The sequence below is a fragment of the Diorhabda carinulata genome, chromosome 11, assembly GCF_026250575.1.
Source record: "Diorhabda carinulata isolate Delta chromosome 11, icDioCari1.1, whole genome shotgun sequence".
Taxonomy (NCBI): Eukaryota; Metazoa; Arthropoda; class Insecta; order Coleoptera; family Chrysomelidae; genus Diorhabda; species Diorhabda carinulata.
In genome coordinates, this window is record NC_079470.1 from 2,522,739 (window position 1) to 2,548,615 (window position 25,877).

A 25,877-nucleotide genomic window follows, 5' to 3' on the forward strand; every position below is an offset into this window, starting at 1 on the left:
TTTAGTGACGAAAACTTGTTTTGAGAAGTGCATAGACAAGATATCTAGACACCTAACGCACTATTCGTTTTTTCAATACCCGTCTAGGGAGCCCTCTAGTCGCACAGCCTCGTTATTTAATACCCAGACCTCGTATTTTGATACAGTTGATGACAAATGTTGACTAAGTTTGCTTGTATGTCTTTTGAGAATTCCAGTCAATGACCATTTTTCCGTGCATGAACACATACCACACTGATTTTCATGAAAATTTGGATTCAGGCTCTACTTGTCCTGTATTTCATATGTACTCTGTCTCGTTTTTGTTCTTTGGGGATAGGGGATACCACCCAAGCAGTTTTTCATTAAAAATAATTGCAGAAATCCATAAATTGACTAAATGACTTTTGTTTCATAGAGTTTCTTCTAAAAATCAATACTATTTGACTTATTCGCGAGTAAAATTGCCGATTTTTAAGCAAAAAAACTCGTTTTCAAGAGGAGTTCACAAATAACTGGAAAATAAGTATTCAATTGCAAAACTATTTATATACATGTATGAAAATTTCTTTAATTTCTTATTTCTTAGACCTTTTGATATATAAATGCTTCAAAATGTACTTGATTTTAGGTCTCTTCTGTTTTAAAATTAGTATTTTTTTAATAATTTTTGATAAAAAATTGACGTTTAGACTTAATTTCAGTCTTTATAAAAATATTTTGAAACGTCAATTTTTCATCAATCTTTCAAAAATTATTCAGAAAAAACTAATTTTTAAATAGAAGAGACCTAAAATCAAGAATATTTATATAAAAACTGCTGTCGTTAGATGCTATAAGATAACCGACTGATTTGGTTTTGACTGATTTTGGTCTTGAATTATTTGTGAAAGTCCAAAGAAGGTTTAAAAGGTGAATAGAGATGTGAACCCCATACAGAAAACCCCAGAGTTGACAATGTGGCCAGTCCTGGGACTAGCTTCGGCGTACCTGTATAGGCCCATGAGTGGGCCAGGCTACTTAACTCAGCTTCGTCCATACCAATAATTACCCAAGCTTGGGCCAAGCCTGGGTACCCAGGCCTTGGCCATTTATTACCAACCTAGGCTCGGACCAATGTTAATTGACCCAGCCTTGGCTATACCAATGATTACTCAAGCTTCGTTGACAACCCAGGCTTGGACCAAGGCTGGGCCAATCTTGGTTAACTCATACATTGGGGACTCAAGCTTCGGCTGTTCGGTCACATACGGCGTGGTTCAAGTATTTTCGCCCGTCGGCAACCATACTTTTTTTTTATTATGGGTCTGATCAATCCGATCTCTAGTTTATTCAGTGTGTGTGTTTCTTATTACATTTTTTATTATTTATCACTACTAAAAGTAACCATGTCTGATGCGTATCGTCGAGTTCAAAGATGGCGTGCATTGAATAGAGAAAAAAACTAACTCAATTGTGAACGGGCAAAGCTCAAATAATTTAAATGTGAACATCAGATCTGTGAGTGAGGTTAACGATAGTGGTACAGACTTGTGCAATGTACAAGAGTTTAATATTTTTATTTAACTAATTAACTGATATTTTTATATTGTTAATTACAGTACGAGTAAGATTAAATATGAAAATTTATGTTTGCTTATTTTTAAAATCAAAAAATTCAAAGTAAATCTAGAAATGAAATAAAGATAAAGAAGAAAACGTTATGTAATGAATAAGTCTTGGTATTTAATCTTGACCCAGTTCTGGCAGTTAAGCTTTGGCCGAGTCCTGGAAGTTAAGCTTGGCCCAGCCCTGGCATTTAAGCATGGTCCAGTCTTGGTGACCAAGACTGGGCCAAACCTGGCTTACAAGCTTGGCCCAGAGTTCTACAAGGCTGGGACAAGCCTGGGCCAAGCTTGGGCCCTTGGAACTTTCCTCTTTGGAAATATTCGGAATTAAATGGAAACACCAAGTTTGTTTTTCCTTTATGTTTTGTCACAAATAAAATTCCTGAACGCAACGATAATATTTGACATTTGACGACCAACTATCAATCCATCTTCTATGACGACCAATACCTCAGACAAAGAGTACATTCTTCTATCATTGTGAGGGAGGATTTCCGCTACATGTGCGAAAACTTTCTTCACTTCGGCGATCATTTGTGATAGTGATATTTCAAGTTATGTGCTCTTTTTTTGTTGATCTTTTGTGATAGATTGAACTGCAAAGGTATTTGCGAAGCAGTTATACATTAGAAATAATAAAGTCGCAGTGGACACCTCGACCTGATTCATCACATTATTCACAGTTTTCTGTCACATCACAGATTAAGAAAAGGTGCTTATCCAGCGTGTTTTCCCAGATATAGCGCAACAGTTCAATAACCATAATTGACTGGGTGAACAAGCAATACTGGCCGCGAAAAATAAAGATATCGAGGATCTCGATGCGACCATTTAGAATTTTCCTCCTGGATGACGTAGTCAACTATCAAGTAGGATCAGTTGTCATCATGCTGCGTATTATTAATCAATCTCGATTGTGCCTTGGAACAGGACTGGCTATTAAACTGGTGATGGAGCAACAATCATAAAGGGAAAACACAAAGGAGATGATGTCTTGATTCCGCAAAGATTCCAACGTATTTACCATTCGATTTTAAACGTTTAGGTCGCGTGTTTGCGTTGGAAAACCGACATATCACAAAACAAAACAAAAAATATAGTTTATCAGAAAGCTTTGAATTGATAAACAGACTGTATCATAACTATGTGTGTGTCTGTCAATATCAAATTGGAACCTTCTAAATAGCCAATATTTCAGGGAAACTCTGTTTTGTAAGTGAGCAACATAATATATAATTAATCGAAAATAATAATAAAACTTCTTTCATACCGAGCATTTATTTTATTTTTTTTAATTAAAAAAAGAATTCCTTCTGGTCGTTCTAATTCAGCTAGTACCTTATAGAAAAACTTGTTTTTATGATATATGTATGTTGGAAGTTAATCGGTATTTTCAAACAACAAAATGAGAAGTTTCTACGTACAATAATCAAAAACCAATGCATTTTCAGAGGAATATGCAACATTTTTCAAAATCCTCCTCCATTTTTATTTTTTATAAGAGTTTCTAGCATCAGAAATAAACAAGCTACGTAAAGCCGATTCCTATTTTTTCGTTGGAAAGAAATAGTGGAAATATCTTCCATCCCATTTGAAAAAAGTCGTTGTCACTTTAAAATTCCCTCTATTTATTTTGTTATAATTCGTTTTTATTAGTATATAGTACTCAATTCAGAAAAAAATGAGCTTTTAATGTGAAAATAATTTCCATAATTTATCTAAAAATCGATCCTTCTTCAAAATAACTCAAAAATTTAGCATAAACATTTTTAAAAATGGGATCTGAAAAAAATTACTTAGATGAGCTTATAGTTTTCATAAATTCTATAAAATGCATTTTTGAAAGACTTGATTTTTGAAAATATAAGCGTATTATGGGAAAAAAACCAAAATCACATCACCAATAAAACATGTATATTAGTACTGGGTGTTTCTATATTCGACCAACAACGTTCTAACACAGAGAAATCTCAATAAATTATTCATTTTGATAAGGGAATACGAAACCTTGTAGGGCCTGATTGCTGAGATATTGGGTGTTCAAAATTTTAAATAAAGATCAAAAATTTTCCATAAATCATGGACGCCTTTCAATTTTTATTTAAAATTTGGTGACCAATATGCTCATTAATGAATTATTGTTTTGACATAAACAAACTTTGAACAAATTCAACTAGTGGGGCGCTGTCAGGCTTAGTTATTCATTTTCCCTCCTATTTTTTTCGCCACTACAGCAAATTCTTTTTTTAATTTTGTTCTAAATTGCCTATTTATTTTTAATTAAAAGACTGATAATCTTTCATGTAACTATAATAAATGGTGTTGTAGAAATTAGCATCTAAGCAAATGCCTGCAGGTAATTAAATACTACTCAATATTTCTTAATTATAATTTATTAGGCACGTGTCATATTTTTGATAGTTCGGGATACTTTGTGTATTTGACACGATCTTCGTAGATTAAATCATAGAATTTTTAATTAGTCTTTACATAAATTTTGCTGTTATAAAATGAATTTTCTATTTGAAGAGTTGACCGGTATGTTAATGATTTACAGGGAAGCTCGAAAAAATGTTAGAACGGCATCTCGTTTATACCAACAAAGATTTCTCAATCGTCGAATTCCATATCATTCCACACCAGCAATGTACAACAAGGACCGTGCATCTGGAAGAGGAAATATTAAATAATATTTTTGAAAGGTCATCCTTTCCAAAGTACTCGAACTGTAGTTCGCGCTTTAAGAGTGGACCATTCTACTGTATATGAAAGTTCTAAAAGAACAAGTGTTACATATATACAAATTGTCCAGTGTTCAAGCATTAGAGCCTAGAGATTTTCAGGTGCGTAGGAATTTTCAAACTGTTATTTACAAAATTGTCGTGAAAATCGAAATTTTCCTAAATATGTGTTGTATACTGACGAGGCTAGATTTACTAAAGAATGAATTAATTTTCAACTCTAGACATAGTCACGTTTGGGTTGAAGAAACTACGCACTTTGTTTGTGAAAGGGGATTTCAGCATAAATATTCGGTTAATGTGTGGGTGGGTATGGTTGGAGATTGCTTAATCGGGCCTTAAATTTTACCAAATAAATTAAATGGAGCATTTTATACTATCTGGTTATTGTTGCAATATAGTGTTGTTTAAATTAATTTTTTGTGATATTATTTTTATTTCCATAGCCAATTTTATTATTATTGTAATAAATTTTTGTTTGAAATTGAGATTATGAATAATTTATATTTGTTTTGAACTACTCACGGTTAATCATTATTCGAAATTGATTGAATAATTAATTAATTTGTAAATTACTTACGATCTTGCAGACTTTTGTTTTGAGGCAAATTTCTACAACACCGTTCATTTTACCTCCATGAAAAGTTTTTAGTTTTTTAACTAAAAATGATCAGGCAATTTGAAGCAAAATAAAAAAATAATTTTCTCCAGTGGCGTAAAAATAGGGAGAAAAACTAACCCTGATAGCGCGCCACTGGTTGAACTATTCCAAAGTTTGTTTATGTCAAAATATTACTTAATATACACCCTATATCCCAGCGGCTAGGCCCTGTAAGGGTTCGTATTCCTATAACAAAATGAATCATTTATTGAGATCTCTTTGTGCTAATGCGTTGTCTGTCGAATATAGCAACACCCTGTATATTGATCAATACACATAGTGGCTCAGTATTTTGACATGGTACTAGAAGAACAGAGGCATTTTTTAATGACTGGATTGAAGGTTAAAATTGGTTCAATTTTTTCCACTACCGCTTTTTCAAAACTTCACTAAATAAGTATTTACTAACCAAATTAGAGAAATTATATAATAAATATTTGGGAATTTTTTACAACGTTACTCTTTTATATATTTGTATTGACACTGAATAAACGATTTTGTAATTTACAATAAAGGCCACAATCTCCTTGTATACATGTTTATTAACGAATCGGGATTTTCAAGAAGTTGAATGTTGGCTATTCTACTTTTTGATTCAGTAAATATTTGTTGCTTTATCCTTCTTTTTGTGTTGAAATCGATATAGACCCGCGCTCAATCTCAACATCCATAGTCCCTTCGCCGCATTTCGTTTTGGTTCTTTCAGAATTTCAAATATTATACCATGAAAAGGCGATCCGAATGGAGATAAGAAGAATAAGCTTAAGATTGCCATATCTGGGAAACATGAAAATCCTATACAATTTTCATACTTTCACATAAAAAAAAGAATTCATGAACTGGATAGAGGAAAAATAATTTAGCAGTTTCGAAGATCATTTGAATTTAATTAATAATAACTTACCTATATTAGCTGCTTGACACATATAAGCACCCGTATCTGCGAAGGCGATGTTTCTTATTCTAAGTGAAGTACCATTGCCAATAATTTGATATTTTCTAGGAATTTCCGTTTTAAGATGTTCATCATTTTTTAGCCACTCAACCTAGAAATGAATTGAATTGTGGTGAATTTTCTGCTAATTTCTCGTTAGTAAATTATTCCACATAACTCCACGATGTATTCCATTATCCAAATAAATTTTTGTTTATGGAGTTTTTCGGAAACTTCATTGATGCGGTAGCTACTAAATTAAGTGGCAATTTCATACCTATTGCATTTCCATATTTTAATATTGGAAAGGCTGCATTTTTGTTAAACCCGAACATAAAATTCATGTGCAAAATCAGATACAAAGCATGTCATCAAACGTAGTATATCGAGTTACCATTTCATAACCAAGCGTCGAATCCTGTTCTATTCTTCATTACTTTCACACCTTTTCTGTAGGTAATTTTCAGTTAGCTGGAAAACGTTTTAAAACCTGTTTTTTTGGGTATTATTATACCTGTAATATAACTCTACGCAAGTTTAATATATAGGAAAATAGATGAAAAACTTCATTCAAATGACATATTCATATTACGATGGTTCTACCCAAAGTGAGGTTTCCATATTTTTTACAAATAGAAATAGTATCCATTTTTTTGGACACACTTTCTAAGGTTTTTTATTCCCAAGTCGAAGAAATCTCCCGCAAATCCATTTAGGACCCATGTGACCTATGCCCGGACTTCACCGCGCTGTTGAATCGTTTGCCAACTAAGTGTCTCTTTTGCTTGAGGAGAGAATGATAATCGCTGAAGGTGAACGAGGTATGAGGTTTCATTTCCTGTGACGATAGAGTCCAAAAACTACCCTTTGTTGCTTACCCCCTCACATTGCTGAAGAAACTAATGTGCACAGTCAAATGATTGCTTTTTCTCTCCGTCAGTCAGCATCCGGTGAAACCAACAAACACTTTTCTGTTCTTTCAATTCTGCCATGGGAAGCAACATATGTACGTTCATCAAGATCACTGACAGTGATCCTTCGATCTTTGAGAAAATAGGAAAGATATTGAAGTTCAGTTCGTAAGTGGTGTTTCAGCTTTGCATTTCTAATATGAAGGGATGACATGAAATGTACGTCTTAGAATAATATATAATCTTTGTGATGGTGATCGTTAAAAGTTGAGCGGTAACATTCCAAGAAATTTTAACAGTATAATATATAAATGAACGCATAAAATCCGACTCATTTTGTTTGCGGCAAAGAGGCATGGAAAACGATCATTAGAATACACTTCTTGTCTAAAATGAGCAAGCGCGACACATAAAATACGGATAAATTACGCATGCATAATTCTTCAGTCAATGTATAACAAATAATTCCTTCTGATTTGTCCTAGATCCAGTACCATTTGGTGAACATTTGCGAAGATATCGCAGTTTTTTGCCGTCCCAAACTCTCGTCGTCAGTCAAGCTCGATTCAGCTGCTCTTTTATTTACGACATTTATGCTTCGTCTACTTAATCCTCTTGCCTATCATCAACACTTGTGGGTGTAATATGCGAGGGTTGAGTTTCTTTATTCATCCAAAATTCTTTCCGTTTTTTTACGTTTTTTGTTTGTGGTACTACTTTATGTGGTTTCATCCCTCTATTCTCAAACGCTTGTTAATTTAGTCCTTCCAGCTCTTACTCAATCCTCCGCAGTTACTGGTTCTCGCTGTTCTGGCCTCTAGTATTTTTTTTTTCAATATTTTCCTCACTCATCCTCATACTCTTATTTCCTTGAGAATTTAATTGCTTCCTGGAAAAGACGTTTCTATCGCGTTAAATTCTTTTCTTCCGTTTGCTGTTCTTTCTGTTATTTCTTTCTCTAGTTTTATATCTCTTGAATCATCGAGCTAAGGTATTTGAAAAGTTCTATTTGTCTATTTCCTATTTAGTTATTGTATCTTTGGTCCTGTGCTTATGATCTTCGACTTGGTTTTATCTATGTTCATGTTCGTATTGTATTTTTCTATCATTTTATTGTAGAATTTGAGATTTTGGAATATTGTTCCTTCGTCTTCTGCAAATATGACCATGTCATCGTCGTATCATAATTATGTTAGTGTCTTCTTCTTCTTCTTCTTCTTATAGCGTCGAATCCGTTATTGGACGTTGGCGATCATGTTGGCTATGATAATTTTGTTCAATGCAGCTCGGAAGTGAACTAGTTGTTTTATCGAACTTTTATCGAATTTTTCATTCATGATGTTATTTTTCTTCCAGGACACCGTTTCCCCTCTATTTTTCCCTGGAATAGTATACGTGTCTACATTTCAAAAGCTACGAGCTTTTTAAGAGCTGCTTCCGTCAGTGTCCATGCTTCCACATACAAAGAAAAGAAAACAAGTAATTTACATGTACATTATAGCTTTTTAGATTGGTATTCTTATTTCTTCTAACGTCTCATCAAGGATTATTGTCAAAAGCAGTGGACTTATACGCAGCCTTGTTTCACATCATTATTTATTTGGAATATTCTTAATTATTTATGTTACGTTCTGACATAATTTTTGTTGCTATGCAGACTTCCAATGCTTCTAATTTTCAAGAGCTATGGGGTATAAATTTGCTTCATCTGGGGCTTGCATTAGTATGAATATCGCATCTTGTATCCCCCCAATAGATCGGAATCCAAACTGTGTTTATTCTAGAGTTGTTCATATTTTTTTCTTCAATCTCTTCTTTGTGATTCTGGCAAATTGTTTCACGATGTTACTCGATAATGTAGTGGCTCCGTAGTGACTACATTCTTGGTTGTTGCGTTTTCAAATATCGGTCATATAATTCCTATTTGCTTGTCTTTAGAAATTGTTCCAGTTTTTATTATGATATTCATAAGATGTTGTAAATACCCCACAGCCCTTCCAGGTAGTGCTTTATTTGTCACATTATCATGTCCTGGCGCCTTGTTTTTTTTTTTGTTTCCACTTATTGCTATTCGTATCTCTCCTAATATAGACCAGAGTTAGTCTATTTTATCCGTTCTCTTCTTTTCTCACTTTCTTCTTGACCATTCAGAAGCTATTTGAAATATTCTCGCTACCTTTCCCTAACTTGGTCTTCCACCATAATTACTTTGCCTCTTTTGTCGTTTATATTATCCAGGGTTCTATTTCTTTTTCAATTGTGCAATCATCAAGTTATAGAAACGCTTTTGATTGTCTCTGTAAAATGTAGTTCTCACTTGGTCGATAATTTTTCTGACCTTTGTTCTACCTAGTTTTATTTGTTATGGTTTTTCTTGTCTTTTTTATTCAACAATATTTTCCATGCTCTATTTTTGCCTTGTCTTTCTATGCACCATTCAATTCCTCTGTTTTTGTTCTCTACTCTTCCGTTAATAACTTCCATTATTATTCTTTTCTTGTCACTTTTCTATAATTCATTTTGTAGTTTTAAGAATATTCCATCCTTCTTAGGATCTTCGTTTGGTACGTATGCGATAATTATCGTGTAATCTTGTTCCCCGTCTTCCTAATAGTGTATAGACAATACTGCGACTCATTTGTACCATTGTCAAACAGAAATTGCGTCATGTATATAGTTGAAATTTGCCAAGCTGCATCGGCCATGTTCTATTTCGTTACTATAATAATGCTGCGTTTGTCCAGCAAAGAAAAAAGTAGCAGCACAAAGAATCTACTCGCAAATACAAAACTGAGTTGAAAATTGATATTTGCTTACTTTCGGAAATGGTTCGCCTGCCACATGACACAACATGAGAGCGTCTTCTCCTGGTCGCTTGGACTGCAATCTTGGAGTTACATGAACCTCAGGTACAGCTAGATTGGAAATATTCATAGTTATATGAATTGGTATCGTGAAATTGTCCATTACACATTAGGTTTTGTCATAATTAAATCTTATTTAAAAATGACAAATCTTGATTTTGATTCTTTAAACATAACCAATAGCGATATATATATGACAAGTTTAGTTAGAGGAACGCTAAGGGAAATCACATATTATTCACTTGAAAAAGTGAATATCAAACATTTCAGTACAAGTTTTGCCAGAATAAAGAATGAATAAAATTTTTTTTTCTATTATATCATGATTCTAACCGCACCAATTTATTTGAAATTTTGACAGACGATAGGTGTGTATTCTAAAAGTGAAATCTACATGGTGCCGAAAAGTGCACTCCCCCTCCCCCCACCGGGGGATGACACCACTATTCGGGGGTGGAAAATTTTCACCCCAAATAACCCCAGAAATAAAAAGACCAGCAAATTTGACGTAAAAAATTTCATAAAATGTTTTTTCGCCAGATCAATAGTTTTTGAGTTTTCTAGGCATATAACATTGGAGAACGTTTTCATATTATATCCTGTATTTCTTTGATTATAAATTCTAAACGAAGTTCAACTCACTTCAATATCATCATTCAGGAGCTTCATAAGTAAGCTTAAATCCTTGACTCACTATACTATTAAATGAACAGTGACTAACTATGAGGCTAAAAATAGAAACTTAAAAGAATAAAGTATAACTGACCTCATGAAAACAATCTTGAGATATAAAGAGAATATCAAAAAAAAAAAACAACTAGAAAAAACCCCTTGGAGAACTAAAAACACAAGTCATGGAAATATTTTGAGAAGACTTAGAGGCCATATTAGAAGCTTCAGCCACACCATTGGTGAGCCAAAATAAACGTTTGATGAAACGAAGAAACTCTATAACGTCGAAGAGGGGAACAAAACAATTCAACTACCACTGTCTCTGGTAGAGGCTCAGTAACGGTTTGGATTCAGCTTTTTTTGGGAATACCAACAAATTTCGTGGTAATTATTAGTAAGTTGAATACACATAGATAGGAGCATGTCTTGTCATTTGGTATTTTCTTAGGAGAATACTTTTTGTTCGTTCTCATGTATAATACAAATGAGCTGCGGCTTTAATCGAAATGTGACATGATCTGCCTCAATCCATAAATGTACGACGCAGAAATATGGAGCGACACTATGTAGTTAAAGGTTCGCCGTATCAGAAATATTAAATCATGAGTGAATTTTGAGAGGAAATTTGGTAACTGTGCAATTTTTAAAAAAATAATCAATTAATGGTGGAAACCAGTTATAAAATATATCTCAAAATAAAGAATGGAAAATAGAGAACTACCACCTGCAATTTTATTGTTGAAACTTTAGGGTTGGTATGATAATAAGACAAGCCTTGAGGACAACCAAATCGATATATCCTTTCTAGTAGGGGTAGCAAAAAGGTTGAGAAATGTTTTGCATAATTTACAATGGATAAAGATATCTGTGAAAGTTTTTTTCCGGAATAGTTGCAAATCATGCAAAATTCAATTTTTGAGGAGAACATTTATCACATTACCTCAAAATTTCCGTAAGATTGGTTTTTCGATTTTAATTTAGAACTGATGGAACTTTTGAAAAGTTTTGAAGAAGAAAACGGTTTACTTTTTGATCAAAATTTCTCCTAAAAATGTTTATCTGTGAGATTATGAAAAACATTTTTTCCTTTGTTTCAAATATTCTTTTATAGAAATTATTTTCAGAAGAAACTTCATTAAAAATTTGAAAATGTCCACAAAACAACGCGTTCAAGAGCTAAAGTTTCAATTATTGTCAAAAGGTCATTCCAGTGTATAGAAATTGAGAATCAACACAGAAAAAACACCATATTATTCCAGATTCATTACAATACATGCTAATTTCCAAGAAAAGTTTTGTTGAATTTGGACCACTCTTTCAAAAATTGGAAAAAATTAGTTTTGTTTGAAATTTTTTTATCGCATATTTTGAGGTTATGAAAAAATTTATAGATAATACAACATTTTGTGAAGGACCCTTTACTAGAGAATATTTTTTCCGAAAATCCAATTAAGTTCCCCATTGATAATATCACGATAGTGAGCAATGGTCAAATGCAGAAAGTGCGTTCCTACTAAATTCATTGATACGATACACTGACTCATAATAAAATAGAGTCAAATTTAATATGCTAATTTGGGAATGCCCATAATCATAGACTTAGAACTCACTGGGAACAAATAAGTTGAAATTTTTGGAACCATTAGTGATATTCATACTGAACACACTGTTTATACCACCACAACAGTTACAACTACACAGTATGACGCGTTTCGATAATTAAATAATCATCTGCAAAGACTGAAGGTAAACTGAAACCTAATGACTTGACCACCCGATTTTCCGGTCCGTTCGTATTTTAAATGAGCTTTGTGCTCTTTGAACATGACCATAACGGATCTCTTAGTTTGCCCAATATACTTTCCGTCATAATCACCACAGCTAATTTCATATATACCACTCTTTTGACATAAATATTAATAATGTGAAATTGTTGAAAAATATACCCAATAATAAATTGTTGGATGCAATCGAAAGTAATGAAATTGCTAAATGTAAGAGTAGCTTAGATAGGGATAAATGACCAATTCCTAACAGCTCACTCACACTCTCAGTGTCTCAAGATGATAATTTGGCTATCAAACGCACGCCAAACAGTATATAAGTGCTGGTGTAAACAGTGTGTTCAGTATCAATGGGAGCGCACGGTAATTAACCAGCTGATCAGTTGGCAAATAAAGGCGCGACAACTCTTCTCATAGGACTTGAAACTTTTATAGGTTTCCTAAAAAGTCATTAAGTCACGGTCATCAAAAAATAAAAAAACAAAAAGAAATCAGAATCATGAAGTGAGATTCTAGGTCCGAAACAATCAAGAAGATTTCTTTCATATTCTACTAAGGTGTGTCGAAAGGCTCTTCCATTAGGCAAAGATGAGCAAAATAGAGTTACTGGTAAGCTCATTCGATACTGCTTGATGATTTATAATCTGAAGAAAAACTCCGACAGCTCTTGTTGTTTCTGCAAGTAGCCAAATACTTTTACTTCATCTATGACTACAAGGCTGTCCATAGACAAAGGATACGGCAATAACAATAAATATTCTGTCACAAGAAGTAAACTGCTCCCTTTACAAGTCGTTGTAACCTAATAGGTAAACAGCCCGGGGTAGGTAGATAGTTCAAACTATCAGTTGAATTGATTTTCGGCCTCTTCAATCTAGTTCATATAATCTAATCTAAGCACTTTTCTCAATAAAAAAATACTGTTGAAGAAAAGACTTTGCAAATTATGACATAGACTCTTTTGAAGAAAACTCAATCATTATTTACCTGTATGCGGAAATTTAAAGTCATCCATCAGGTCATTCAAACAGGCATATTCACAAAAAAATATAGACGGGGATAGTTGATATCATATGGAAGTATTTACATTGTAAGAAAAGTTTTAGATCGATTCTATAATTCTCGATGGGAACTTTTTTGATGAATATATCGAAATTTGAATTGAAAATTGTTAGTTCAATGAAACATATACTTCGATGATTTATGTACTAACAATGTCTACCAATAGTAACTTTTCAACTTCGGTATGAATATCATCGACAAGTCCATGAATTTCATCTTAGTTCTTCAGATATTACTTACTATGTACTGTAAGTATATGCGTTTGAACGATATCCTTGTTCCTCTGAGCATGACAAGTATAATTTCCGGCGTGTTGCAATTGAATCCTGGTCAAATATAAACTGCCGTCTCCAAAAACTCTAACGTCTTCTTCGTTTAGTGTAGCTAAATCGACGTTGTTTCTCCTCCACACTATAGGAGGAACCGGAGATCCTGTCACGTCACACTTTATTTCGACGTTATCACCAACACGTGCCGATAGGTGATTTGTTTCTAAAGCTTTATCCAAGGAAACAACGTAAACACCTAAAAATACAAAAAAATATTATAGTTATTAGTGAAATTGAATAAAACGATATTTTTTGGGGATCAAAAATATGTAAATCTGATTTTTTAAGACTAAAATTGCTACCAATATACTATAAATTACTATAAAAATAACAATAGAATCGGATGATCAAGGTAACAAGGAAGTCATAATGATATGATGGAGTGAAAGCTTAATTTGGTTTAATCAGATGATCCATACTAAACTACAAGACATTTGAACTGATTAAATAATAAATATTGGAATGAAAAGTTCAGAGGAAACTACGCATTAGGAAAGTCACCGTTGATGATGGGATAACACGAGAAATTATAAAAGAAATACCACGAATTACCACGAATTTGTTCATTACAAAAAATGATACATGTTGTCCACCATCATCGAAGAGGTTGCAGCCCCCCTAGTCTATGTATAATTCATAAAAATTAATTCAATTTTCACGAAAAAAGCGTATCAATAGTGCCATATAGAATATTTGCGATGAGTAGGAAAAGGATTGCTAGTCAATCAAAAATGTTCATAGATGGAAAACAGGCTTCACTTGGTATCAAATGTCTCTTATGCATCAATTCTACATTCCATTGAAGTTTCATTAATGTGAAGTGATAAAAATTCGATCTCATATTGTCAGGTAACATGCGCTTTCGTGAGACCAATTCAGACCAGTCTTGGTTGCTGCTTAAACATGGATCCATCAGTAGAAATCAGAAACTGTGAACTTCGTCCGAAGTCCACGCGTCCTATGGGATGGGATAACATCAACTACATGGAGAGAGGCCAAATGGCTGGAAAACTGAACTATACCAAATTATTACAGTGATTTGACGTCAATTAGAATAAAAAAATGGTCAATTGTACCATTCACGGTATTCTCCAGATTTGGCCAGCTGCGACTTCTTTTGGTTCACAAACTTGAAAAAGTCAATTATTAAGGTTAAGGACCCACATGCCCTGTATCTCGAGAAAATGTATTTTCAGACGGGTTAAGGAAGTTGAGTTATTCATAGGTCAAGTTTATTGAATTACCAGAAGATTATGTTAAAAAATAAATCTGCCCTAAATCTTTATTTTTATTTTGTAGCCAAAGAATTTATCGTATATTGAAAGTGGAAGGAATCTTAGTTGCTACTTAATAAAAACATGTTGATACTCACTATAAAGTTTACTAAACGCCACGTAGAATTCATTGATACTAAGCTTCCCGTCATGATCTGTATCATCGAATTGAATCATGTTAGATAACGAGCATCCTTTACTCAGAGTATCTAGGCGCTCTTGAGCAGATATCTACAAAATATAAAAAAAATTTCTCACTACGTTGGGCCACTAATATCATCAACCTAAATACATTATTTCACTATTTCGCTGTTTCATTACAACAAGCTTTTGTAATCGTGTCTGTCTGTATGGTCAATTTTATTGATTCACTTCACATTCGAATGTCGAACGAGTGCCAGATATATTTTGAAACGGTGGTCAGTAGTGTAAGACAGGATTGCGCTCTTTCCCCGCTCCTGTTTAATATATATTCAGAGGCAATTTTCCAGGGAGCTCTGGAAGACATTGAAATTGGAATTAAAATTAATGGGAAAATCTTAAACCATATTAGGTATGCGAATAACACTGTAATACTAGCCAACACAATTCAAGATATTCAACAGCTATTAAACAGAGTGAAAATTACGGACTTGAAATGAACTATAGTAAAATGAAATTCATGGTAATATCAAAAACTAGTATTAATAATGTGTCGCTGTCAACTAATAACCAACCCATAGAGTGAGTACACCGTTTCAAGTATTTGGGAAGCTTGCTGAATGACGAGTGGGACCCAGATAAAGAAATTAAGACAAGAATAGAGATAGCCAGGAGCACGTTTTTTAAATTCTTCGCTTCTCACAAGTTATGACCTTTGAACACGCTGGAGAATAACACAATGGTATGTTTTGACTACCCTTCTTTATGGTGTTGAGAGATGGACTTTGGAGGTCTCCAGCGTGCGTAAGGTGGAAGCTTTTGAAGTGTGGCGCTTCAGACGGATACTTAAAATACCATGGACGGATTGGGTGTCCAACGATGAGGTGCTAATACGAATGAACAGAGAACGAGAACTATCAACAATTATAAAGAGATGAAAAACTTCTTACTTTGGCCACAAGTCAAAAATATGTCTTGTTACAGCTGATCGTGGAAGGGAAGATAGAAGGTAGAGAAAGATTTTCATGGTTGAAAAACCTCCGAGATTGGTTCCATATACGTGACGCCGTAAATCTAATACGCATGACTGAAGATCGTGAGGAATTCCAAAAGATGATTGCCAACCTTCATTAGAATGAAGCAGGCATTGGAAAAAGGAGATGAAGGTCAGCGGAGGGAATTCTGGTGAATGACTTGAAACTTGAAATATAGCAAACCATAAAACTTTAATTTAGAGCAAATGTTGGAGAATATATTATATGAAGCTTCTCTATCTTTTGTCCGAAATCGAGTTGCGTGGTTTGGTATATTTCCACTGTTTTTGATCCGTTTGCTCATTCTTAGCATTTTCCATAAGCTTTAGGTTTGTTAATTTACTTGCTTAATAAACGCGCATAAAACCAAACTAATGATCATAAGCAAACAACAACACGGCGAAGCTCAATTACTTGTCAATGGAAATAACATAGAGAGAGTCGATAAATTTAAATACCTTGCAATTGCGAAAACAGCTTTTACAAAGTTTAATCCGCCGAGAAATACCTCCGAAGCCTTAGATTGAGGGTGATAAAATGTTATGTTTGGCCAATCCTTTTGTATGTTGTGGAGACGTGGTCCCTGAAAGTGAGATCCTTGAACAGAATAGAAGCAATGGAAATGTGGCTATTGCGCAAACTTCTACGGATCCCATGGTCCGAGCACATGAACGAATAAAGAAGTGAGTGAGGAGAACGAGTGTGGAAAGTGAAAAGTATCTTATTTGGGAGACATCCTGCGAGGACCGAAATATTCAACTCTCAAGCTCATACCGACGGGAAAGATCGATGGAAGATGAGGACCAGAGCGTAAACAACAATTCCTGGCTACGAAATATAAAAAACTGATGTGGCATCCAGGGTGCTGTAACAATTTTTCGTCGTGCAGAAGAGGGGTGTCTTCAGATAATAGATTAGAAGTTTTCGACAAAGCAACACCTACACGCTACAAAGTATATGATTCTTGAAGAAGAATAATTTACTTGCATTGCAACTGCATCAATTTCAAACAAGCCGATCAAGGTATTCGCTATATTTATTGTGCCCATTCTGGTATTAGGAATTACGAATTATATTTCTATGAGCAGCTGTACTCGTTGGTGATGGAACAAGAAACTCTTAATAAAACAACCATTCCTACATTTTACCATATTTCCTTTATTGTAAAATGCAGCGCCCTCAGGTTCAGATTCTGAAGAATTATATTTCGACTGATATTTGTCACTATTATAAAAAAGCATATCCTTTATTATATCTCTAAAGCTTAGGTCATTTGAATTAGCCATTTTGAAATGGAAAAATAAAGTTTCTTGATATGCACAGAAAATAAACTGATCACGAACAACAAGGGTTACGCATCACCCTATGCTATTTATTCAAAGCACTTGGAATATCTGAACTGGCTGAGGCTAAACTGACAAAGGAATACAAAAATCCCTGAAGTCACACGTGGTTTACTGCCACTATAGCCACAAAAAAATTACCTACGTGGGGTGACGCATCACCCCTGTTGCCGTAGTAGAGATAATAGAGGATATGCCGCTCATGGTCATTCACGATGCCGATGGTACTTCAAATTACGATCATTCCTTATTCAATGAAAAATAAAAATTATGAGTAATCTGGTTCTTTCGTATCAATTTGAGAAAAAAAGCTCAGTTACTCAATACCTTGTAGAGGTTCATTTTCCGAAAATGGTAGCTCGAGAAAATTTTATTATGAATGAATGAAATATATATAATATAAACTTTAACAAGACTGACCTTAAATGGTCGACAGTTTTATAAGGAGATACTTAATACCTCTACCGAAGTCTTCCGTTTTTGTTATAAATGTCCAAAAATAAGTGCCGTTTTGTTGTATTCTTCGCAATACACTACCACGAATATGTAATTTTTCGATGTTTTATATTTATTGTGTTTTGTATGGAATAATACAACATCGCCCTTTTCACTATTTTTGCTGTGTTTGATTATAGTGTAACTTTTTCCGTATTTATTTACACTCTTTCTCCCTCTATGTGAACATTTTCTCCTACGTTCTCTATTTATTTACACTGTATAGTGTATTTTTAATAACTCACTTATAAATATCATTCGAATAATATTTGCGATTACTTTACTAATTTTTTCTATTCACTACAAATATTTATTTAAAACTAACTGCGTTTACATAAATCATTTATATACCCAAATAAAATTCTAAAAAGCTCTAGAACAAAAAGAAACCAAACAAACAACTGAATACACCTTCCTGGAAATTAATTAGAAGAAATACTGTAAATAAACCGCGTGCTATAAAAATTGTTTATACTCCAACATCAAGCATTGTAGCTGTACAGTACAAGCCTGAAGACCTAGTTTTACGAACTTTTTATAACAATAGTTTTCACCCAGTCAATAATATCAACTGCTTAAATTTTTTATCGAAATACACATATTACGAGTGTGCATGCAAACATTCATGCAAGTATTCAATAAACAAATCAACAGCCCTTGTTTTAATAAACTATATTTAATCTACAGCGTACGACTCTACATACATGGGGTCTTGAGTACACATTATCAAGCAATTATGTGATACCTTGATCGTGAGTTTCATGTCAGGCTCATTAGAATAGAATTCAAACTCTGTAATACTATAATATAATAATCGATATGGTAATTTAACTTTATTCACGATAATTGCACGCTTTTGCTAAAATAATGAATTATCATATGACCAAGTAATTCTATGATATTACGAGGGCTGCTACTTAAATTTTGAGGTATACAGATGCTAATTGAAAAAGATCTCACGTATTACTGTTTATTGATTTGAACTTACTTAATATACCGAAATATCTGGACAAAGCATTTGGTAAAATGGATATTGGAAAGGTTCAAATTAGAAACCGGTACGATGTAGACCACTTTATCTTAATATTTATATCACACAGTATGTTATACGAAGGTTGCTTCTTAAGTTTTGAGGTGGACAAATAATTATAAGTGGATATGCATTTGAACCAATTGTCGAAACATTTTTTCAATTCCATTCAAAAACGTTTTTATTTGAACAGTTAGGTGAGAGGTCGCATTGTCGTAGTCGAGAATGATTCCTCTTCTGCGATTGGTTTCCCTGTTTTTCTAACACTTCTGCCAAACAAGTGCTTGTGTATTATTAAAAATTGACCTTTCAACGTCACTCTAATGGAAAGGTAGCGACATGTCCAGATATTCGAAAAAAACAGGCGACCATTTACTTCGACATACTTTGTGCGCGAATAACTTTTGTTGGATTTGGTTCGCCTTGAAAAACCCATACAATCTATTATTGTTTAGTTTCGGATTAATATGCATAGATCCATTAATCTTCGCCTTATGTTATACAACGCGAACAAATCTTTTGACAGCCAAATGTTCATGCAATATTGAAGGTATGCGAGTGGAGCTAATGCCCAAGTATGCCTCAATATCTGGGTCAATATCTGGGTATGTGATATGAAGATTTTGCGATATTAGTTTGCGCACAGAATCGATAATTTTTAGCACAACTGCATTTGGACGACCTCCACGAATTTCATCCTGTAGCGAAGTACGACCATGATTAAATTTCGGAAAACCAGAGAAACATAGTTGTTCGAGATGGTGCTTCATTACCAAAAGTCGAACCGAATTGATCGGCACACTGCTGTGGGCTTAAATCACGGCAAGATTCAAAGGAAATCATCGCACGATTCAATTCCATTTTTTGACCAAGATAAATGTTTCAGGTATCTGTAAACAACTAATATCCTACTCAGATGACAACACGTTCTGAGTACGTTAATCATTAAAAATGTCAAACTTTATGATCGGTACGTCAAATTTGATTTATTAATATCAGTGTTGCTATATTTCAAAACTTAAGTAGTAACACTCGTATTCAATGTAAACATACCAATATTGAAGTTATTATTCTTCTGAGAAAATTTATGCGATGAGCAAACATACTGAAATTAAGAAAAGTAACAATGTGAAATTGATCAGTATCAGTATCAATTTCCTTGATAATTCATATCCATTTCCATGGTAGTTAATGATTTGAATGAATCTGCTAATGAGTAAAAATCTCAGGTAACAACAAAATCATTTTATTCTGAGGAGAACATTCCTCTTTCAGTACCTTTTTTACTTTTGGAAAGATCTAGAAGTCGTATCAAAAGGTACTTACGCCACGGCATATTACCATGATGATGAAGAAAACAATTATACTATATTTTTTACAACGGGTTGTTTATAAGCACGGAAATCCGTATCTCTAATTTCAACCATAGAGACTTAGACATCTTAAAAAAAAATGAGCCGAATGAAGTCTCTAATTTCAGCCGTGAATGTTACAATAATAAGCTTCAGCTCACAGATCAATAGTGTCCACGGATAAATACCATCAACGGACAAATATCATCCACGTATAACTACCACCTATAGATGAAATCTGATATATATGACATTTTTAATCCAAATATAAATTTTTTTCATTCATTCAGAACGAATTATACAAAAAAATTATTAATAAATAATTTGATTATGAGAATAACCTTAGTAATATTGAATTAATGATAGTGCTATGTAAATCTCGTAATTTATTCTCTGACTCTTATTCTATGCTTGCACAACGATATACGAGTGACTAATATCCATGACAATTGGATATGGATGATGAGGTTAGGTTCAGTTAGGTTAGGTTAGGTTTGTTTCAAAATATCCGTGTTTCTAAGTTAAAATTAAACGACAGTTTTTTATCCGTGGAGGGTGGTTCTTACAAACGTTTTGCAATGAATCATCTGAGTCTTCAGTCGCTTGTTTGAGAAAGTTTGTTCACATTTTGCTCATTTCCATGTGTTTCTGATTTCGAAGGATGTCACTATATGTCTCAAAACTACTTTTAATTAAATCACTTATATCACATGTAAACAGTCCCTAAGGTTACTACATCATCTCTAAAGACATATTCCAAGATTTGTTGGGCTTATTAACACTTTTTAACTTACACGCTGTTCAAGATTCATGTTTCATAAGAGACATTAGTTTGATGGGTTAACTATTACTTCTTGCGCTTACATAATTCTGGGAAATGTAGTCAAACACTTCTTAATACGTTGAAGATTATCTATTCAATCTCTCTAGCTGTGGACACAACTGAATATAAGTTTTTTCCTTTTTTTCCAACCATGTTGATTATTAGCGATGTATTTGGTGATATAATCAAAACTTGTTAATTTAAGACGTATTTAACAGATACTTATAGATATTATCCACGTCGCAATTCTTTCCTAGTAGGGATTTCATGTCATTTGGAAATTTACATTGTTGTCTTTTTGACGCGTATAATGTACATTCTAAAAGTATATATCTCGGTTATAATTTGCACACGTAATTTTAGTGTGACCTATTGATAGTCTAGTTACTATCACTTGTTTTGAGCGATTATTGCATAATATTGGCCACTATTCAACACTTTCCTTCATTTGTTTCAGTTTTTGAAATGATCTCCGCCACTCGGATTACCACTGAAGATTGATTTTCATTTTGATATATGCTTTCATGTCACTTTATACCGCACTATTCACTATATGTATATCGCTGCATACCCTAGCGTCTTTTGCGTGTTTGTCAGCACTTTCATTTCCTTGTATTTCTCGATGAGCCTCTCCTAGTTCTACTTGTGAACTTTCAATGGGAAATGTTCTGTAAGCTCCAGTAATTATGCGTACGGCTTTATTGGCTATGGTATCTAAACATCTAAACATTATAGTATCTGTTTAAGATCCTAGATCTTATGACTTGCCTGTAGATTGAGAGTAAAGTCTTTTGGTCAAATCCCCAGTCTCTGTTTGAGAGAACTTGTAATAGGTTCAATTCATTTTGACATCTGAAGACAAGGTCCTTAATGTACTCGGTCCAATTTACTTGAAAGTTGAAGATCATTCCTGGATATAGGGTTTTTGATACATAACCAAGAAGAATACCATTTAGTTCGAGTAGTTGCATTATGCATTTGGTTTTCGCTGCAGACGAGCGAAAACCGGAGTCTCTGGACCATTTTTCAAGTATATTTATGTGTAATTGTGGAATTGTTTTCATTGTTGTTAGATTCTTACTTTTTTTCTACATAACCAGATCATCTGCATAGATTCTTTCATTGATTTCTGTAAATTAATGGTGATATTGTTGATAGTTGGAATTGGAATAGAATTGGAATAATTACTGAACCCTATGGTATTCCATGTTGTTAGGTTTTGAGGTGAGATATAGAGCCATTTATCCTAACTTGAAAATTTCTATTATTCAGAAAATTGTGAATGAAAGTCAGCATTTGTCCATATATGTTCCATTCTTTCAAGTTTTTTACTATGTTAGGCCTCCATGCGGTATCGAAACTTAGCTCTGCCAAAAAATACAGTTATGCATTTCTGATTGTTTGCTCAAGACTCCTGTATGTCACTTTCTAGATCTGTAATGATGTCGATTGTGCTTTTATGTTTTCTAACACGAGATGTTATTATTTTTCTTCGTTCTAGTTCCCAAACAAATTGTTATCGTCCACCTCGTCTTAGTTCCTATTATTTATTAGTGACAACAATAATATTAATAAAATAGAGCTGACACAATATTAATATATGATATGAAAATATGATATCGATTTGATTTCGAGTGGCAAGTGATTGTGCATTTTTTTGCATTGTAAATTATTGAGCCCTTAACTAATTCTGAACGTGGAGTAAAGGTCATGCTCAGCGTTCCTAAGTGGATAGTCGTGCAACGATGGAGGTCTATTGCAACACAGTACCAATACGAGATCGGTAAAGCGGCAAAAGTAGCAGACTAATTAGCCAAAACGCATTCAAATTTGACACTGCTCATCTTTACACATGTGTCTATAAGATATAGTAGTAGTAATTGAAGCGAGGTAATTAGTTGCTGCTATAAAAGTTGATTCACTACATATTTTATCACACCTCTTATGTCTAATTCATTTCAGAAGCCGAACCCACATTTTTCAATATAAAATTTCTCTTTTTTCATCACTTTTATGCATCTCGAACTGTTCTTTCTCATTTGTAGTCGATATAAAAGTTTCCATAACTTCTTTTATAATACAGAACAAATTTTCTTCGTCGGCCATGTATTTACATCCATTATTAACGTTCTCAAAATCATTCAGTCATACATTAATGAATGATTTTTATTTAATAAATACAAAATACAATAACATCAAGCTAAAACGATGCTCGCTGTCATTATTAATAGTTTGTGTTTATAATTGTGAAATTTGGTGGTGATTAATAAACAAAATAAAAGTTGTAAACTGTTTTTCTCTATTTTAGAAAATATGCTGTCAGCCAAAAAGTATGATCTTCAAAATGCGATTAATGATCTCCATCATTAATTGCCTTTATATATGTACTTGTTGGTTAAATAACTATTAATGCGAGGATTATCTTCGAGAACTTCATTTTATTCTTTGGTTTTTATATCACAGACTAATGAAAGGTGTGAGAAGATATAAACTTAATTCATACTCACACTGTAACCCATTATGAAAAACTTTTATTAGTCAGATTGTCAAAACAGTTTCTAACAGAGCACGCCGCCGTCTGACATAATAGAACAATTTATTACTACAATTTCGAAATGATGTCTTTCCGGCTATGCTAATAAATTCCATTTAAAGGACTAGCACATCCTCGCTTCATAATATCCTTACCTCATTCAACTCCGTAGCTTCCAAGTTTCCATTGTTGTTTCTGTCGTAATGAGAAAACATAATGGAGACCAGATAATCTTTGCTGTGATTGTTCTGAGACATCAACCTGGCGTGGTTGTAAAGTAACAAATTATCCTGAAAAAAGGGAGTTTTTGAAAGCCAGACATAATTTAATGGAAACTCTACTGAACAAAAATATAAATGTTTTACTTTATTCGAGGAATAAGTGTATATGAACTATATTTATTTAACAAAAAGTATTTTATGAAATGATCAATTTTATCGTAATAATATATTAGTCGTTCATTTCGGTTATGATACAATTTTATTAGAGTCAAGCCATAAAAGTGAGGTTAATCTTGGTAAACCAGATTCATATAAACTTCCGAAAGCAGAGCAGAAGTGAAGTAAATCTCTAAGCGAACTAATGACCTACAGGAACACGTGTAGACATGTGAGGTCAGAGGTCATTGATAGCTGTATTGATGTATTGATACATTCTTTCAAATTACCAAAAATAACTGTTCATAAATTGTAAATGCAGTGTATGATCCAATATCTCAGCTGTAAAGTGTGCAACGCGCAGGCCATTACACGAGACAATCCAATGACAGCGCCATCTAACTGGATCTTGTCGATATTATGAAAAAACTCTCTACGACATCGTTCAAAAGAGCAACAAGTGAATATCAAGTAAGTATATAAGTCCAAAGGCATCACCAGAAAATATCTTTAAGACGTGAGCAATCGTTAGAACTATTAGAAGAAAAAGAGTAGAAAGTCATCAAGAAAATTTTTTTCAAGAATCTGGAACGATTATTCAATCATTTTAGTCCCATCTAGAAACAAAATCTTCAAATAAATAATGGAAATACTTACCTTGAGCACTTCGTATTCCTGCATAGAGCAATCTTCTTTATCAGAAAATATATCATTTTTGTCGTTTTCATCATCATCATCATCATCATCTATCTCATTATCCATATATTCAGGGTCTTCAGTAGTAACTTCTGGAGGTGCTTCTTCCGTTTCCTAAAATCATACCAATAAAAAACAAGTCTCGCTTTCTTTTTCTAAAAATAACGTTTTTCGTCTGATGTTATTTTCACTCAAAATGCATCTACGAAGAATCCTTGCAGGATCTAAAAGCTAGGAGTCCCTCAATAATTATTATCGATTGAATAATGTATAGTGAGCGTAAGATGTATTTTATGTTCACATACATCCATGGCTCAGCTGATTATAAGCTAGCTAACATCATATTTCACATAGTTTTGGAATACACAACTATAAAATGAACATATGATAATAAGTATTTTATTAATATAGTACAGTCTACAAGCTCAAATTGATTCGGATTGATGTCTAGGTCATTGTGCATGAAAAGTTAATCAAACCCAAAAAAAATCGAAACTTATAAACAATGAATACCTTCAAGAAATTATGTTTGGCTTTCCACTTACAGCTCAAGAAGTCTAAATATTTTTGATTTCATTACACTTGAAACTTTTCATTAAAGTCAATTGTTCCACAAACTAGAAAATTGTTAAATGACAAAATTTTGTCAAACTTTCATCATCGTTCTGAACTAAAAAAATGTTTAAATAATTTTCGTAAAATTTTAATTTTTTGGCTAATTAGGGTTTCAAAAATATAAATTGAAGTTTCAAAAATATGGATACTTTGTTTATAATTATTCTCTAAATCAATAAAGGAAGCATAAAAGAGTTATATTTTTTTATAAATTTTTTCTTCATCTTCATCTTTTAGTTTAGAACGATGACGAAAGTTTGAGAAATTTTTTTCAATTAACACTCGTCTATAGTAGAAAAGGTTGAGGTCTTGACGTATTAATCATCACATGATTAATACGTCAGCACAATATTCATATGAATCAAATTAAAATTTCTGACAACTCAGTAGAAATAATCGTTTTGACAAATATCGAAAAGTCGGCCTTTGATTATTGAAAAAGGAATTTGACTTCTTAATTTATTTGTATTCTACTTATATTGTTAACATCCACATATTTAGTAACAATCTTTTAATCCAAATATAGACATACTGGGTAAATAAATTACAAAATCATTATTACTTACTACTGGAAAGCTGATTTTTCGCATGATGACGTATTTATGTATTTCACAAAAGTG

At 33.2% G+C, this 25,877-nt stretch overlaps 1 protein-coding gene across 1 annotated transcript in view; it reads right to left on the reverse strand.

Annotated features, from left to right (window-relative positions):
- The window catches only part of LOC130899214 (follistatin-related protein 5-like), a 122,516-nt gene that overhangs the window by 48,022 nt on the left and 48,617 nt on the right, over positions 1–25,877 (reverse strand). The window contains exons 3-8 of the mRNA XM_057808966.1: positions 24,604–24,756; positions 23,725–23,859; positions 14,917–15,049; positions 13,456–13,740; positions 9,651–9,748; positions 5,893–6,034 (exon numbers count right to left, since the gene is read on the reverse strand). Coding sequence (XP_057664949.1) covers positions 5,893–6,034; positions 9,651–9,748; positions 13,456–13,740; positions 14,917–15,049; positions 23,725–23,859; positions 24,604–24,756 — 946 coding nt within the window. The remainder of the gene's footprint in view (positions 1–5,892; positions 6,035–9,650; positions 9,749–13,455; positions 13,741–14,916; positions 15,050–23,724; positions 23,860–24,603; positions 24,757–25,877) is intronic.